The 19,630-nt window shown below is 38.7% G+C and overlaps 1 protein-coding gene and 1 non-coding gene across 2 annotated transcripts in view; one reads left to right on the top strand and one right to left on the bottom strand.

Moving 5' to 3' along the window:
- Positions 1-19,630, top strand: part of FBXL13 (F-box and leucine rich repeat protein 13) — a 223,426-nt gene that overhangs the window by 193,880 nt on the left and 9,916 nt on the right. Inside the window, exons 18-19 of the mRNA XM_004602271.2 lie at positions 2,534-2,617; positions 17,777-17,911. Of these exons, the coding sequence (XP_004602328.1) occupies positions 2,534-2,617; positions 17,777-17,911 (219 nt within the window). The remainder of the gene's footprint in view (positions 1-2,533; positions 2,618-17,776; positions 17,912-19,630) is intronic.
- Positions 15,730-15,836, bottom strand: LOC129401469 (U6 spliceosomal RNA). The gene has a single exon (XR_008628364.1). It is a non-coding gene; the product is annotated as a U6 spliceosomal RNA (small nuclear RNA).

Genomic DNA, 19,630 nt, shown 5'->3' with positions numbered 1-19,630 from the left:
TCATTGTTTGGATATATTGCTAATGTCATGAAACTTTTCACCTATGTCATCTTCTGTGTACTTTATGGTTTCAGGTCCTACAGCAAGACATTGATGCAATTAATTTTTGTAGGGAGGTTAGAAAGTAGCACAGTTTGAATTTTTACCATATGGCTGTCCAGTTTCCAAACACCTTTTGTTGAGGAGTCTCTCCTTTCTGCACTGCATGGTATTAGTTCATTTGTCACAGATTAAATATAAAAAAAGTGCAGATTTCTTTCTGAGCTGACAATTCTGTATCCTATTTTTGTCTCAGTACCAGATGGTTTTGATTACTATGGCTCTGTTATATAGTATGAATTCAAAGAATGTGAAGTTTTTCATCATTTCCTACCCCTCTCCCAGTTGTTTGACTGGTCTTTGTTCCATATAATTTTTAATAATGTTTATTGTTTCTTTGAAAAATGCTATTGGAATTTTGATCGATTTTTCATTGACTCCGTAAACTGGTTTGGAGAGTGTTTAACAATGCCACTTTTTTTCCACTTCATGACTAAAATATCTTTTCTCTTAATGTCTTTTTCCATTTCTCTCAATGTGTCTTACAGTTTTAATGGTATAGGTTTTCACGTTTTTATTTATTCCTTGTACTTAATTGTTTTTGCAAGCATAGATTCTTTTGTGGAGCTTGTCACCTTACCAAACAACTATTTCTGGTACATTTTTATTTCTCTAATGTTTTCTGTGTATTTTATCATATCATCAGCAAAAAAAGAACAGTTTTACATCTTCTCTTCTGATTTGAATTCCATTATTCTTTTTCTAGTTTGAAAGCTCTGGCTAGAACTTCTAATACTATGTTGAATAATCATGATGAGAATGATGAGAGTAGGCAATGCTGGCTTGGAAAAGCTTTCAGTTTTTGAAGCTGAAATATATATGTTAGTTGTGAGTTTGTCATAAGTGACCTTTGTTATGTTTAAGAATGTTTTGTCATATCCTAGCTTTTGAATGCTTTATTATAAATGGACATTAAATCTTATCAAGTACCTTACCTGCTTCTATTTATATGAGAATATGATTTTTGCCTTTCTTTTTGGTCATGTGGCATACTATGTTAATTCACTTCAATATGCTGAACCATCCTGTGTGTTTAGAATAAATCCCTCTTGGTCATTATTATGAACCTTTTGGTTCATTGTCTAATTAAATTTGCTTATATTTTGTGGGCTGGAGCGATAGCCCAGTGGGTAGGGCATTTGCCTTGTACGCAGCCAACCCAAGTTAGACTTCTTTGCCCCTCTCGGAGAGCCCAGCAAGTTACCGAGAGTATTGCCCACACAGCAGAGCCTGGCAAGCTACCCCGGCATATTCGATATGCCAAAAACAGTAAGAACAAGTCTCACAATGGGGACATTACTGGTGCCTGTCTCACTGTCACTGTCACTGTCATCCCATTGCTCATCGATTTGCTCGAGCAGGCACCAGTAACTTCTCTCATTGTGAGACTTATTGTTACTGTTTTTGGCATATCAAATACACCACGGGTAACTTACCAGGCTCTGCCGTGTGGGCGAGATATTCTCGGTAGCTTGCCGGACTCTCAGAGAGGGGCGGAGGAATCGAACACAGGTTGGCCACAAATGCCCTACCACTGTGCTATCACTCCAGCCCATGGCAGTGATATTGTGATATTTTGTTGAGTTGTTTTTTTTTTCATTTCTACTCCTAAGGAATGTTGCAGTTGTTTCGTTTTGTTTCTTGTCCACTTTTGCGATCATGGCAATCTTAGTCTCAAATACATTTAAGCAATATTCTCTTAAATTTTTTTTAAAGTTTGAAAATGGTATGTATTAGGTCATTTTTGAGGTTTTTTTTTTTAACTCATTAGGGATACCATGGGTCCTGGGTTTTTGTTGAGAAATATATATTTTTAATTGTTTCAAACTTCTTGATTGTAATTTTAAATTCTCATTCTGCCTGATTCAGTCTAGAAAGATTGCATAATTCAAATATTTTTCCTAGATTTTCCAATTTGTTGGCATACAGATGTTCATAATAAAATCTTATGATCCCTTGAATTTCTGTAATACCTGTTGTAACCTCTCCTCTTTAAATTCTGATTCTACCTATGAGATTTCCTCTCTCTCTTTGTGAGACTTTGGATTCTGTAACAGTTTCTACTAAATAGACCATCTAAAAAGTTTATTTAATAGAACTTCCTACCCCAAATGGCATTATGACTAGTTAACACTAAAAAAAATTTTTGTAAAATTTCTTTTCTTTTTTTTCTTTTTGGGTCACACCTGGCAATGCACAGGAGTTACTCCTGGCTCTGCACTCAGGAATTATTCCTGGCGGTGCTCGGGGGACCATATGAGATGCTGGGAATCAAACCTGGGTCGGCCTTGTGCAAGGCAAATGCCCTACCCGCTATGCTATTGCTCCAGCCCTCTATTTGTAAAAATTTTAATAATTGGTTATTTTTATTTGGATATATAATTTTATTACTAAATTATAATCACAAAATTGTTTTTATATTGACTACTTTTAGAGTTTGGAGGTTATTTCCACACACAAAATATTAAAGGATCTTTCTCTCTCCGAGTGTTACAAAATCACCTGTGATGGAATTCAGGTAAGGTAATTAAGGTCTTTTTCTAAAAAATATTGAAATTTAAATGCAAATTGAAAAAACTTTTTGTGTCACAGAAGAAAAATATGAGTTGAGTTAGAAATTCAATTAATTTGGAAACCATGTGTATGTAATCTTGGTTGAGCCTAGAACAATTTTGGTTTATGGTGATAGGATTAGTTTTCCCACTTTTTCTATCTATACTTTCCCTTTCAGATGTTAAACTTGTAGGATATATAAGGTTAGCGATGGATTCATCTTGGAGACTGTGATATAAGAAAAGTTTTCTTATATAAAGAATGTGATCCAAAGATGGACATTATAAAATCTAACCATAAAAACCATGAGTTTAAAAAATTAAACCCATTAAGAGTGAGAAAGATAGGGACACACATAGAAAGATTGCACTCATTTGTGGAATATAAAGTAACAGAATGGGAGACTAACATCAAAGAATAGTAGAGATAAGTACCAAGAGGAGTACTCCACAGCTTGGAAGCTGACCTCACATGCTAGGTGAAGAAGCAGCTCTGATACAGAAGGGATCACCAAGCAAAGGGTGCTAGGTGGGCCCATTAGGAATGGGAGATACGGGCTGAAAATAGACTATAGACTGAACGTGATGCCTACTTAATACCTCTGTAGCAAACCACAACACCCAAAGAGAGAGAGTGAGCAAATGGGAATGCCCTGCTACAGAGGCAGTGTGGGGTGAAGGGGACAGGGTAGGGGTAGTGGGGAGGGATGCTGGGACCATTGGTGGTGGAAAATGGGCACTGGTGGAGGGATGGGTACTCGATCATTGTATGACTGAAATGTAAGCATGGGGCCGGAGTGATAGCACAGCGGGTAGGGCGTTTGCCTTGCACTCGGCCGACCCGGGTTCGATCCCCGGCATCCCATATGGTCCCCCAAGCACCGCCAGGAGTAATTCCTGAGTGCAGAGCCAGGAGTAACCCCTGAGCATCGCTGGGTGTGACCCAAAAAGCAAAAAGCAAAAAAAAAAAAAAAAAAAAAGAAAGAAATGTAAGCATGAAAGCCTGTAAGTCTATAACTTTGTCTCACGGTGAGTCACTAATAAAAAAAAAATTAAACCCATTAATCAGGAATATGACATACTGACATAAATTTGAGTCTATTCTGTCAGTATATGATAAGAAATTGAATAAGATAAGTGATTATGTGCTCTAATAGTATTTTAAGATCTCAGGATAAAGGTAAGTTTTCTAGAGCTGGTTTTGAGTGACAGGCAGAAAACCACACAGTAGCTACTATAAACAAGCCACTTATGTTTATCCTAACTGCAAACATTTCAATGTGCTGCTAAGAGAAGCAAAACATAAGAGTAAATTCTATGTCATGCATAATTAAACTGGGTCAAGATATGAGTCCCTTTAAGTCAAATCACGGAAGGTAACATTTTATTTTATTTTATTTTATTGTTTTTGTTTTTGGGTCACAGCCGGCAATGCACAGGGTTTACTCCTGACTCATGCACTCAGGAATCACTTCTGCAGTGCTTGGGGGACCATATGGGATGATGGGAATCGAACCCGGGTTGGCCACGTGCAAGGCAAACGCCCTACCCACTGTACTATTGCTCCAGCCCCTGGAAGGTAACATTTTAAAAGAGAACCAATAACTTAGAAATGTGGAAATTGTAAACACACTGGAAGTTACTTATTTTTATGATGAGAGTTCAGAACCTCAACTCTTTACAAAAATCTCAGACCAAGTGGTCTGGGGAAAACTCAGTGGGATCAATGGGAGAGTACCTGCTTTGCAGGCACAAAGTCCACAGGTTCAATTCCTGGCTTGTCCCATATATCAAGTGTGATCCTGGTGGCAATGTTAGTCAGACTTACCAGTACCTCAAAATTTTTATGAGAAATTTTTCTGACAAGCACTGCAATCTAATTGTGCATACACCACAGTTAAACATGTGTACCCCCTGATCATTACAACACAAACAAAAAGAAAATGGAAAAAGTAAAATAAGGAATTTAAAAGTTGTAATATTAAATTTTATAATTTTAAGACCCTGGGACTAAACTAGCTGGGAAAAAAAAGGAAAATTGTAACTTTCTCACTAAAATGAAAGGATTTATCATATTGATAAGTGTAAAGACATCATGCAAGGGTTAGTTAAAGTTGTCTCTCATGAACATGAAATCTGCTTTAAAAGAATTTCTTCACAAACCAATCTCAGAACCCTGTGGCTTTTGGCAGAAAAGCTCCTGGACTGTGTATTAAGCTATGGCCCCATGCCACCCTGGGTGGGAAAAGGCATTGTCCCTTCCGCCTTTTCCCCCGGCAGCAGCATGGTGACTGCTGTCTTTCAGAGCCTATTGGACAGAGAGGTATGAGCTTGCAGTGATGAGATGCTCGGGGCCTCTTGGGATGGGGGCGTGGAACCAGCCCCTCTCCCCGCACTGATGAGACTCTGAGATGCTCCCATGAACAACCTTTCTGGCTCCTGAACAGCCATGATCCCAGAGGCACACAAACCAATCTCGGAACCCAGCAGATTTTGGCAGAAATCCTTCTGGACTTAATTACTAAAATACCAGTAATCCAAAATCATGCTATCTGGGCTGTGCGACATCATAAGCTCTTCATTATCAGCAATAGAAAACAAATGATCTAATGATGCCTTTTCAGCAGGTCTGATTTTTTGGGGGAAATTCCAAATTATAATGGTGGGTCTTCTGTCAAAAAATTGAATGTAATCAAAATATAGAGAGAGTCAAGTGGAAATCATCTGCCACACAGGCAGGGGGAGGGGTGGGGGGGTTATACTGGGGTTCTCGGTGGTGGGACATGTGCATGTGCACTGGTGAAGGAATGGGTGTTTGATCATTGTATGACCAAGACTTAAACCTGAAAGCTTTGTAACTGTTCTCACAGTGATTCAATTAAATATAAATAAATAAATTTTTTTTTTAAAAAAGAATTTCTGATTTCTTTGTTTTGTTTGTTTTCTTTTTTCATTTTTGGGCCACACACCCTGCTGTGCTCTGGGTGTACTCCTGGCTCTGTGACCTGGGAGTTACTCCTGGTGGGCTCAGGGGAACATATTTGGTGCCAGGAATTGAACTTGGGTCAGCCATGTGCAAGGCAAGAGCTTTATCTGCTGGACTATTTCTCCAGCCCCATGACTTTACAAGAACTTCTGACATCAGTCACAAGATCATTAAAATATCACATAAGTTGTTGGACTAGGTCAAATACTGCTTTAAACAGCAGTAGCACATTCTAGAATTTTGAAACTGAGGAAATTGCAGAACCATCTAAACTGTTTGATTTTACAAATGAGGAAACTTAGGCTCAAATGGCTCAAAATGACTGATTTTTCTTACAGTTTCTCAGCAAACTAACCTGACTACAGAATACAGAAAATCATCATAACAATGATCATCAGGCTTTTATAAGGCCTGTAACAAGGTGATAGAAAAAAAGTTTTTAAATATAAAGTAGTTAAATATTAGGTTTTCTAATATTGGGTATATTTCTTATATGGTGATCATTTTACTAACAATTACAAATCATTCAGAAGTATCAAGACCTACCATGATAATGGCACCATCTCATGATGTCTGTCACTTATTAATTTCTAAAATGTTATTTCGGAGACAGTTTTAACCAAATTGTGCATCAGGAAGCCAATACTTTCTGCCATTTCTCTTTGACTCTATGGATTGCATGCATTTTTTTCTCTTTGGAGCCTAAAAATTATACTATTCTGAGTGCTCTCTGAGATTTCAAATATAACATATGCTAATCAATAAACCATGTGGTCATACAGCATAATTTCAAAATGTAATGTTTAAAACATGGCAGAATCTGGCAAGCTACCTGTGGCGTACTCAATATGCCAAAAACAGTAACAATGACAGTTCTCATTCCCCTGATCCCGAAAGAGCCCCTAATATGCCATCAGGCTACACTAGCACAGGACAGGATGAATGGAGATGTGACTGACGCCCACTAGAGCAAATCGATGAGCAACAGGATGAAGTGATACAGTGATAAAATGTTTAAAAAAATTAGTACCTACTTATCTTCAGTTATCTAAGAGAGAAATAAAGTACCAAAACGTGGAAACTCAGAATTATGTGTTGCATGAGATAAGCTGTTCTATTCTAGTTCTTGGGGGTGGGGGGTGGGGAATCACCTTTCACATCATTCTGTCTTTCTTCTCCACTTCTTTTGGGTTGGGGAGAGAGGAGTGAGACAGAGACAAAGGCAAGAAAGAGATAAGAGAGATAGGAGAGAGACATATGAGGAGAGAGATGAAAGAGAAAACAGGTAAAAATAGAAGAGAGAGATGGAAAGACAGACAGGACATCGAGAGAGAGAGAGAGAGAGAGAGAGAGAGAGAGAGAGAGAGAGCAATGGCTTTAAGCCAGTCTTGCCTCATTCAAGATTCCAGAGTTCACAGTTAGGGGCATTGGTAATCTCTCCCTCGACCTCGCTTTTGCCAGCTCAATTATTAAGTCCCAGAAGAGACAAGAGAGGGGAGGAGAAAGTGACACATAAGCCAATTGTGCAATTTCATATCTGGATTTGGAGAAAGCGGAGGTTTGTAAAATAACTACATTAAAATGAGATGTTTAGATTATCTTTTATTTTGGAATTTATTTTCTTTCTTGTTACTTATAAAATGTAACAGCAGTTTCTCTTTGTAACACAAGATACTGACAACTTATATTTTACACAACGATTTACTTAGAAAAATTAGGAAATAAACTTTTTTTCTTGCCTTAGGTTTTGCAAGAGTCATGAACATAAAAATAAAAAATTACCTCATTTCAGTGTTTTACTGGAAACCATAGCACATGCAGACTGAGTGTGTGGTGTGAAGCCTCAGATGTATTGACTCTTCTAGAATCTGGTTTTAGTTATTTGCTCCGATTTTTTTCCTGTGAATCTTAGACATTTAAAGTCCATGTTAAACTAACAGTATATGGTGTTCTTGAAAGGCACATGCATTCTGGAAATGATGTTTGATAGTTATAATTGTGTGTTTCTCAAGAAAACTTTTTCTCATGAATTTTATGAGCTTATTTAAATAACAGACTGTCAAGTTTGGCAAAATAAATTGGTCTAACTGGTTTGTAACAATACAAAGAAATTGGAAGTTCTGTCTTATTAAATTGTTTAGATAAAACAATAAATCTTCAATAAATAAATCTATGAAATAAATCTAATAGAACAAGTTGGAATAAATCCAATTATTTACTCATTTTTTATATCCCCTACGTCTAGTCAGTTCCCTTTCTGGGAATAAAATACACTATAAATGCATCGTGTAACATCCTTATGTGTAAATGTGCATATTTTATGCAGATTATTTATGAGTGAAAACTATCCAGCTAGACAAAATTGTTTTTATTATTTTAGGGTGTCAGGGATGGAACAATACAGAGGATAGGGCATTTTGCCTAGCATGTGGCCAACCCACATTCGATTCCTGGAATCCTATTTGGTCTCTCGAGTCCTAACCAGACATGATCCCTGAGCACAGAGCTAGGAGTAAGCCCTGAGGACTGCCGGGTATGGTCCAAATTACCCCCACCCCCCAAAAACAAACAAAAACAGGGTGAGTAGGTTGAGATAGTTGATTCAGAAAGAGCTTTTAGGGAGGAGGAAAATCAGTTTAATTGTGATCCACTGCAAAAACTCATATGTATCTGAACTGAAAAGTGTGTGCATGTGTTTATATGTAAAAATATGTATGTATGTAAATATATGCCTCTGAGTACTACGTATGCAAATTAAGTGTAGAAAATATTATGTTATCTACATGTTTACATGAAAATTTACTTGCAAAATATTATGTTATCTACATGTTTACACACAAATTTATGTGTACATATATATGCCCAATGTGTGTAAATTAAATGCATATGAACACCTCCTTGTATTTATGTTAGAATGCTCATGTCACTGCACATATACAATTATTATGTCCAGATTGTGTGGAGAGAGGCTTTAGAATTGTTTGTTTTGGGGCCAAAGCGATAGCAGGTAGAGCATTTGCCTTGCATGCAGCTGACTTCAATCCCTGGCATTCCACATGGTGCCCTGAGCCTGCCAGGAGTGATTCCTGAGTTCAGAGCCAGGAAGAAGCCCTGAGCACTGCCAAGTGTGGCCCCAAAACAACATCAAAGAGATTATTTATTTCAAGAATGGTGATATAACTAGCTGCCAATATTCAAAACTAGTAATAAAAACTAGTAAAAAGATCTACTAATTTGGGCTTGGGATGTAATCCAATAGTAGAGCTTTTTCCTTGCATGTGTAAAGGCCCTGGGTTTGTTCCCTGGTACCAAAACAAAAGGAATTATCTTTTTGTTTTTCCTTTAATTAAAAAATAAAAGACCCATTTAAGTGACAAGTCTCTTTTTCTTGTGGAAGTATGGGAATGTGGTCTAAAGTATCAGAACTTCTTGTTTTCCTGAAAACCTTCCCTCTAAGATTGGGCAGAAGGCAAGGTTGCCTGCTTTCGCCACTCCTATTCAATATAGTACTGGAAGAACTGGCCATAGCAGTTAGACAAGAAAAAGATCCCAAGGACATACATATAGGAAAGGAAGAGATCAAGTTATCACTATTTGCAGATGATCTGATACTATACTTGGAAAACCCTAAAGACTCTACAGAAAAGCTCCTAGAAACAATAAGTTGATATAGTAAAGTGGCAGGCTACAAAATCAACCAAAAGTTCATGGCTTTCTTATATACAAATAATGAAAGAGAAGAAAGAGACATTAAAAAACAATCACGTTCACAATAGTACCTCAGAAAATCAAGTACCTTGGAATCATCTTAAACAAAGAGGTGAAGGACCTATACAAGGAAAATCACAAAACACTACTTCAAGAAATAAAGGAGGATACTAGGAAATGGAGACACATTCCCTGCTCATGGATAGGGAGAATTAACATTATAAAAATGGCAATACTGCCCAAAGCACTATACAAATTTAATGCAGTCCCTATCAGGATACCCATGACATTTTTTAAAGAAATAGACAAAACACTCCTGAAATTTATATGGAACAATAAACCACCACGAATAGCTAAAGCAAACCCTGGAAAAAAGAAGATGGGTGGCATCACCTTCCCCAACTTCAAACTCTGTTACAAAGCAGTAGTAATTAAAACAGCATGGTATCGGGATAAAAACAGATCTGCAGACCAATGAAACAGAGTTGAATATCCTGTCACAGACCCCCAAACATATGGCCACTTAATCTTTGGCAAAGGAGCAAGAAATACAAAGTGGAACAAGGAAAGCCTCTTCAAGTGGTGCTGGGAAAACTAGATAGCTACCTGCACAAAAGTCAGATCAAAGTGGATTAAAGATCTCAATATAAGACATGAATATATAAGGTTCATAGAAGAAAATGTAGGCAGAACTCTCCATGACATTGAAGCTAAAAGCATCTTTAAGGACGAAACAACACTGACCATGCAAGTGGAAGCAAACTAAGAAGCTTCTGCACTTCAAAAGAAACAGTGACCAAAATACAGAAAGAGCCCACAGAATGGGAAAGAAGATTTACCCAATACCCATCTGATAAGGAATTAATATCCAGGATATACAAGATACTTGTAGAATTGTATAAGAAAAAAACCTCCAACCCCATCAAAAAATGGGGAGAAAAAATGAACAGAAGTTTCCTCAAAAAAGAAATACAAATGGCCAAAAGGCACATGAAAAAATGCTCCACATCACTAGTCATCAGGGAGATGCAAATCAAAACAACAGTGAGAAATCATCTTATACCACAGAGACTGGCACACATTCCAAAGAACAAAAGCAACCAGTGCTGGCATGGATTTTGGGGAAAAGGGACGCTGCTTCACTGTTAGTGGGAATGCTGACTGGTCCAGCCTTTCTGGAAAACAATATGGACAGTCCTTCAAAAACTAGAAATTGAGCTTCCATATGACCCCACAATAGCACTTCTGGGAATATATCCCAAGAATGCAAAAGAGCACAGTAGAAATGACATCTGTACCTACATATTCATTGCAGCACTGTTCACAATAGCCAAAATATGGAAACAACCCGAGTGCCCTAAAACAGATGACTGGTTAAAGAAACTTTGGTACATCTACACAATGGAATACTATGCAGCTGTTAGGAGAGAGGAAGTCATGAAATTTGCTTATAAATGGATTAACATGGAGAGTATCATGCTAAGTGAAATGAGTCAGAAAGAGAGGGACAGACATAGAGGGACTGCACTCATTTGTGGAGTGTAGGGTAGCATCACATGAGGCTGACACCCAAGGACCATAGACACAAGGGCCAGGAGGATTGCCCCATAGCTGGAAGACTGCTTCATTAGCGGAGGGGAGAAGGTAGATGGAAAAGAGAAGGTATCACTAAGAAAATGATGGCTAGAGGAATGGGATCCCAACCAGATGGGATGGGAGATGCATGCCGAAAGTAGATAATGGACCAAACATGATGACCTCTCAGTGTCTGTGTTGCAAGCGATAATGCCCAAAAGTAGAGAGAGAGTACGGGGAATATTTTCTGCCATAGAGGCAGGAAGAGGGTGGGAAAGGGGGAGGTATACCCGGGATATTGGTGGTGGGAAATTTGCACTGGTGGGAGGGATGGGTGTTTGATCATTGTGAGATTGTAACCCAAACATGAAAGCTTGTAACTATCTCATGGTGATTCAATAAAATTTTAAAAGTTAAACAAAAAGAACTCTTGTTTTCTCTCCCAAGTCTGCATGCCACATGACTATAAGCAGTTCACTCAACCTCACAATAATCTCTGGCTCTGCTGTGGCTATGGTTGCGAGGAGAGAGGAAACAGCACTCTAGAACAGGGCTCAGCATTTTGTAAACCTTTCTGTAAAATTCTACTACAGAACCAGGTAGCTTATGTTTTCGTTGATTTTAATAATTGATTTGCAGTTCTGTGGAAAGTTAGAGGTTTAGCTTCACACCCGTGTGTCTAAGATTCACCACAGCCAAAACCAAGTTCCAGTGTCATCCTGCCAACCAAAGAGATCTTACCTGGTCCTTCTGCTGACATCCTCTCTCTCTCTGATAGAAATTGCAATTTTCACCAAGTCTAGGAATAGTCTTGTTTTCCCCTCTAATCCTTTTATTTACTCATATTCTGCATAGGAGTAGAACTGTCTAGTAATTTACTTTCACTTCCTTATCTCAGAATCTTCGAAGAATCACTTTAAGAACATCTATTACCCCCACCTCAACCCACCCCACCCCCAAAATCAGATTTCACTCGTGAAATGCTACTTAAATGAAGAGTAGCATTCCTCTGAGTGTATATACCGCTTCTCCAATCATCTGCTGATGGGCATTTAAGATGACTCCAGGTTTGGCTATTGTGAATAATACCTCTATAAACATAAAAGGTGCAAATACCACTTTATTTAGTATATTCATATCCTTTCTATATACCTACAATCATTTAGAATTTTCTTGAAAAAAATCTTCATACCATTTTGCATAGAGGCTGCACCAAGTTACATTCTGCCTCCTAGGTTCTTTTTATCTCTGCATCCTAACACATGTTTGCAATCTTTTTGATGTGGTCCATTCTCAGCAGTGGGAGGTGACAACCCAGTATGGCTTTAATTTGCATTTTCCCAATAATAAGTGTTGCTAACCATTTCTTTCCATATGTCTGGGCCATCTGTCTGCCTTCTTTGAAGAAGTGTCTCTTCAGGTCTTTGCCCATGTTTAGACTGGCTTGCTTGCCTTTTTATTGTTCAGTTATATGCATTCTTTACCTGCTTGGGATGTTAAACTCTTGTCAGTTGTATGGTGATGAATCCAGGGACTCTCATTTCAAGCTCTTTCCCAGAACAAAGTCATGTGACCAGACCCATGACCAGACCCATGAACTACCAGTTTTATCATTTATTGCTGCACTTACTTTTTCTATGAGAAGGACATCAATGCTGTATCAAAGCTCATCCCACCCCTCTACTCATATCAGAGTCCTAAGGATTCCCTTTTCTACTCTGTCTAGTTATTGACTAGGGACACTGCTTGGGGTTGTTTTCATTTATATTCTACATACAGGGGACTTGGAAGGTTGGATTCTCTGTTTCTTAATAACAATACATGTCTAAGTCCTAAGAGCAAGAATGAATTACTCTGCAGTGACTCTTTTCTGATTGTAGACTTTTATTTTGAATCACTATGCTTTCTGACAGTGATCTATGTTTATACAGATTCTCATCAATCATTTCACCAATTGCTATACTTCCCCACCCTATCCCAGTGCTCAGCCTACACTGATATTAGTGACTCTGATGCGTGCCGACTTACTATGTTAAAAAGATGGATTAGGTGTGTTGGCGCCACACAGCAACATTTCTTAAATGTTTTAATTTTACCTTAATTTAATTAATTTATTTTTTCATGGTTCCAGGGATCTAATTCAGAGCTGCAAGCATGCAATTTGTGAACTACATCACTGTCACAATAACACTTTTTTTAAAAAAACCAACATTGATTTATATTTGGTTTCTAAGATGAAGTCATTCAAAATTCATCAAAACATGGGATAACTCCACCTCTTCTCCAGGGATAAAGTTTGATTATGTGTTGAAAGAGAAACAACAGAGAATCCCTTTCCAAAAGGATCTTAGACCTTGACCTTTGATGCAATCTAAAATCTCTGATACAGGGAGATGGGACAAACCAATTGCCTGGACAACTTTATCTCTCAGTCATTCTGCTTAAGATAATTTCTAACCTCGCTAAAACTCCGGGTTATCATTAAGAAACAATTGACTAAATTGTCAGTGTGATGTCAGTCATGAAGAACCCAGAATCTCCTAGGTTCAGAATCTGAATTTTACAGAGTTGCCTTGTGATACAGAACCCAGTATTTCTTTGGTAGAATTAAGGAGTTATTGAGTAACTAGTGTAAAAAGCAACTTCCACAAAATCTAAAACAAGTCAGAGCTTTGTTACAGAAATCTTTTTTTCCCTACTACTCTTATCAAGAAGAGTCTCCTAGGAACTGGAGCGATAGTACGGCGGTCGGACATTTGCCTTGCATGGGCTGAACCAGGTTCGATTCCCAGCATCCCATATGGTCCCCCAAACACCGTCAAGAGTAACTCCTGCGTGCAGAGCCAGGAGTAACCCCTTAGCATTGCTGGGTGTGACCCAAAAAGCAAAAAAAAAAAGAAGAAGAAGAAAAGAAGAAGAAGAAGAAGAAGAAGAAGAAGAAGAAGAAGAAGAAGAAGAAGAAGAAGAAGAAGAAGAAGAGGAGGAGGAGGAGGAGGAGGAGGAGGAGGAGGAGGAGGAGGAGGAGGAGGAGGAGGAGGAGGAGGAGGAGGAGGAGGAGGAGGAGGAGGAGGAGGAGGAGGAGGAGGAGGAGGAGGAGGAGGAGGAGGAGGAGGAGGAGGAGGAGGAGGAGGAGGAGGAGGAGGAGGAGGAGGAGGAGGAGGAGGAGGAGGAGAAGAAGGAGAAGAAGAAGAAGAAGAAGAAGAAGAAGAAGAAGAAGAAGAAGAAGAAGAAGAAGAAGAAGAAGAAGAAGAAGAAGAAGAAGAAGAAGAAGAAGAAAGAAGAAAGAAGAAGAGTCTTCTAGTTTTTTTTTTTCTTTTTTCGGTCACACTCGGTGATGCACAGGGGTCACTCCTGGCTCATGCACTCGGGAATTACTCCTGGCGGTGCTCGGGGGACCATATGGGATGCTGGGATTCGAACTCGGGTCGCGTGCAAGGCAAAATGCCCTACCCTCTGTGCTATCACTCCAGCCCCGACTCTTCTAGTTTTTTTTTTTAAAGAACAACATATCTTTGATAACCAAGGTACCTTGAATCAAATCAAGTGGGAGCCATAAACTCCTATTTTTAAAAAAATGGCATTATTCTTTTCACAAAATCTGAAAAATAAGTTCAGTTTTCTCAGTTTCTCTACACTAGTTTTTATGTAATTTAGAGCCAATTAAATGGAATTAGAAATTTGCCAGATTTCAAGGGACTTGGGAATTGACAGCTTGTCAGTTTCCCACAGTCTGTAGGGTTCCAAGGGATCCTGGAGTTACAGGTACCATGTTTTCTTCACTGAAAAATAGTTGAAACTGCCAATACTCCACACCAGTCTTGGCTTATTGTCTACTTCCAAACGGGAGAAACGCTCTTGGAAAACTCAAGTGCTTATAGACCTGCAAAATCAATGTTCTATCTGGTGTTTTTATGTGGTGCATCTGCAGAGAAGAACCATAAAAAATGTGTCAAAAAGTGGATCCTCCTTCAGTGTCCTCTCTTCCCTCTTTAAGCTGCCCCCTGGAACATGATGATGATGATGATGATGATGATGATGATGATGATGATGATGATGATGATGGCGGCAGCAATGATGATTTGGGGCCACACCTGGAAATGCTCAGGGGTAATTCTTGGTAGTGCTCAGGGAAACATATGGAATGCTGGGGATTGGACCCAGGTCAGCCACATGCAAGGAAAGCACCGTCCCCACTGTCCTACTGCTCCAGCCCTACGGAATTCATCACAGAAGCTATGATTTCTCATGTTATTAAAAGCCATGTTATGACTTTTAATAATTCGTGCTATCAGCCTCCAGTTTAAAATTGTGCATGATTTCTCCCCAGACAAAGATTTCAGCATGGAATCCTTGAAGGTGGTTATTCTTAGGTCATAAATAGATGAGATTTAAGGGATCAAATCCAGTCCTGGCATGTGTAAGGCAAGTGCCTTACCCATTGTATTACCTTTCCAACCCTAGTCCTCTCCATATTTTTTAAAAAGTATATTTTTGAAAAAGGGGTCTTAGCTAAGCCTTGTTCAGCCTGGATTCCCCAAGTAGAGAGGATGGAAATATAGTAGCTGCTCCCTAGGAAGGAAGCCTCAGACTCTGCATAATTTGGTTTTGGATAGTACCCAGAATGCTCTAGGACCTGGTAAGAAAAAGACTGTGTTTGAAGTATAACTACCCTCATGGATTAGGCACTCAAGAGACCAGTTCTGAATTCAGTTTGTAACAATACGGTGGAAGTTGTATTTCAGCCTTTGAGGCAGTCAAAATATCGTCTGTGCAGTATCAGATGGATCTTGATAGCATATAAATTTGTGTTTGTTTATGATGTGCTTCACAATTTTTCCGGTCATTTTTGTCGGGGGAGTTATGCTGATCTTCTCTGTATTGCTCCAGTGTTAATATATGTGCTGTCGTGACAGCACAAGATTTTTCCAGAATGATCAATAGGAGAAAAATCAAACACACCATAAAATATTGCAGGAGAATTAATCAGAACCAAATGAGGCAAATAGTCAAGAGATAATGTCATAAGACACAATGAGGTGAGCGTGTTCTGGGAACTGCCATCTGTTGAGGTGGTTTAAATCAGGATTTTGGCAGAAGTCCGTTATGATCTCGGTGCATGAGAGTGAACTCACTCTCTTCTACAGCCCCAGTCTAGGAATGTTGTCACTAAGCCCTACATCCGGACTCAGCTCAGAAGACCCAGGGAAGAAATGACTTAACTCAGAGATTTGGAAACTTTCTTTAGGATTGTTAACACACAACAAAATCGTTTGATGTGATAAATGGGATGTGAGCCAAACTTGATCACTTTTGTACTTTCCTTTTATCTTTACTATAAAATATTTTGACTTGGAAACTTGGTCTAGTATTTTTCCAGGGAAATAGTAGCTTTGATATTGGTATGATTCTGTAAACTAGAACCAAAAACAAGTAATATAATAATTTTATGTGTAGGGAAAACTAGAATTTCCCGAGTGATTTTGTGGAAACATGCCACAAACTTAAGCACTTAGTATGGCTTACATGTATCTACAGAAAATATTAATATGAAAGGAAAGATTATGACATATTCCTCTGATCTGACTTCAACCATCTGATTTGTAATTTATAAAGTCAAAGACCTTATAATCATTTTTATATGTTATTCTTTAATTTAAAATCTCTGACACAGTTCAACTTCAAAGAATTAATTCTGACATAAAGCAGAATTAATTCAAGCGGTCTGACATTGACAGATGCTATTATAATGGGTTTTCATACACTAAGAGCCTTGAATTTCCGTTTAAAGTTTGTTTCTGAAAATGCCTCTTCTTATGCTCTCTGATTTCCTGAACTCTATTTGTTCTCTAGGTAGAAGAATAATATTATCTACCCCACTGCAACCTGAGAATCCTTGCTTAAATCAGGGATGTAGATCAGTGGTAGAATGCATGTCTGATATGTGTGAGGCCCTGGATTCAATACCCTAAGTCCAGCTAAATCCTTGTGTTATTCAATCGGAATCCTTAGGCTCAGGGATGGCAATTTCTGGTGAATCCTAACTGAGTTTATGAGCGTTGGCAAGAGCCACAACCAAGTGTATGAGAAACCATAACAAAGGGAATGTATGGAGGTGGGGCACAATTCTTTATATCCTTGATGACATTTATAGAGTGTTAACCATACATCTTGTATTTATTAACTATAGCATTTTAAATCTTGATGCTAATGGATGAGGTTTATAGCCAGAAAAGTTCCAAACTGTACCACTGCTTTATTGTACTATCATTGAAAAACTAGTTGAATTTTCAAGCTAAGATTCAAGACCACCAATTCTTAGCCTTCAAAGCTAGATTTCCCCTGTGCACTACCCTAAGCAATATGGGTGGTGAGTTTGGGGAAATGGGAAGATATAACAAAATGGATATAGGCGTTTGTATAGGTTATTCCACATTTTGGTGTTGTGATTTGTTGTGATCTTAGGAGGCGATAAACACAGACTATCCCTGTTCAGTCATCTTGGTGCTATTCTTTCAACTCTCTTTTTATGCAGGAAAAATGTGTAATGTAGCAATTGGGGGGTAGTTCAAAGGGTTGGAGCACATGCATTGCATGTGGGAACCCCAGGTTTGATCCCTGAAAGCACATAGTCCTCCCCTGCACCAGACCAGTAGTAGCCACAAAGCACTACAGAATGTGTTCTAGGGATCAAAATAACAAAAGACCCAAGAAATTTGGGTGTAATATTTTTTTCTAGTGAGATGTCACATCAAGGAATGAAATGCATTGTTATGGGTAAAATGACAGGAGGTGGACCCAGAATTTGAATATAAGTAAAGAGAAGAAAAAAAAACATTGACATTGAAATTTCTTGCAGGCACTTTGCAGAGGCTCATCAATCTTGGACTGCTTGGATGTCTCTTATTGCCCTCAGCTGTCAGATGAGTGTATTAAAGCACTGGCCATTTACTGCGTTAATCTCACATTTCTCAGCATTGCTGCCTGTCCAAAGGTATGTGCAAGTGTCAGAGTTCAGACATGTCTTAGTGAAGTTCAACCAAAGAATCCTCTCAGAGTAGCAGGCAGGGCTTGGACACATCACAATTGATGAATAGCATAGACATGACAAAGAACTTGTTTTCTTTGTGGTTTCTTTCCCAAAATTGAAAATAGCTTTGTAATTTCATTTCTGTCAAAGTAAAATTTTCAAAAGCTAAAAAAACAATTCATGTAACAAAAGAAAATGTGTCAAAAAATTTAATGCATTAACAAGATAATCAGTTAAAATGGTAAAATCAGTTCATAGGACTGTAGCACTGTCATCCCGTTGTTCATCAATTGCTTGAGCAGGCATCAGTACCGTCTCCATTGTGAGACTTGTTGTTACTGTTCTTGGCATACCGAATACGCCACGGGTAGCTTGCCAGGCTCTGCCGTGTGGGTGGGATACTCTCGGTAGCTTGTTTGGCTCTCTGAGAAGGACGGAGGAATCGAACCTGGGTCGGCTGCGGGCAAGGCAAACGTTCCTACCTTCTTTGCTATCGCTCCAGCCCATAGAGGCTCAAAATGACTTTAGAAACCAAAAATAAAAATATTGAAATGTAATGTTACATTAGGCCCCAAACTGACTAATATCCTACAGGGTAATTAGTTCATAATCTTAGGGTTATAGTTTCTACCAAAGATAAATAGTTTGTATTAATCCTGAAAAAAATACTACAAGTTAACATATAACTTCACTGACTTTGGACTCTAATCAGTCATAAAAATTATGTCAAATTTGCCATTTCTTGTCTCCACACAATTGACCAGGAGAGGTCAAATATGGCATAATTCTCTGTAGAATTCCTGTTAACCAATGCTCTACTGTGACACTGGAAAGAACACACAATCATCTTATTTTTAAGAGCTTAATCATTTTTGGAACATGCTTATAAACGTGTTTATTGTGAAAAATTTTAGGCTACAGATTAAAGTGTAAAGTATAAAGAAAAAGTCCATGATTTCACCCTCATCCAAACATTACCGTCACTGGCATTTTATGCATATTATTTCTGTGTCCAAAGAGATTAGAAATGGCTATAGATTTGTGTTTTGTCTTGCTTTTGAGATTAGAACCATACTTTCCAACAAGACATCGCAACCTACTTTCATTTCCCCTCAATATCCAAAGGCTCTAGCTCCATATTAAGAAAGAGATCTTAGACCTAGAGGTAGACAATACAGCAGGTGAGGCACTTGCCTGGCGTGTAAACAACCTGGTGTTCATCTCCAGCCTCCTATATGGTCCCCCCCCCCCATGCTGCCAGGAGTAATTCCTGAGTGCAGAGCCAGGAGTTACCTCCGAACATTGTTGGGTTAGCCAAAAAACAAAACAAACCAAAAAATTAAAAACAAACTCTTCAGAATTGCCAGTTGATCTGTTCAGGTGATTAGTTCTCTCATGCCAACTGACAGGCTTCAAAGATTAGATTGCTTTGAGGACACGATGAGTGGGGTCTGGAGCAGAGATCTTCTATAAACAGGGTTTCAACAGCAGTTCAGCGTGGCTCCAAGAATACTGGTCTTTGGGTGCAGAGGTCAAGAAGCCGCAAGGGGGTGGGGTACATTTTGACCCCATTCTTTTGGCAACTGGGGGCTTTGAGAAGCAAGAATGGCTGATGTTCTACAGGCTTGCTACTTGGTAACCATCTTGTCTCAGGTCACTGCACCCCAGTTCTTTCAGATTTGG

This window comes from Sorex araneus, chromosome 1, assembly GCF_027595985.1.
Source record: "Sorex araneus isolate mSorAra2 chromosome 1, mSorAra2.pri, whole genome shotgun sequence".
In the NCBI taxonomy this organism is placed as follows: Eukaryota; Metazoa; Chordata; class Mammalia; order Eulipotyphla; family Soricidae; genus Sorex; species Sorex araneus.
This window is presented reverse-complemented; position numbering and strand designations above follow the sequence as displayed.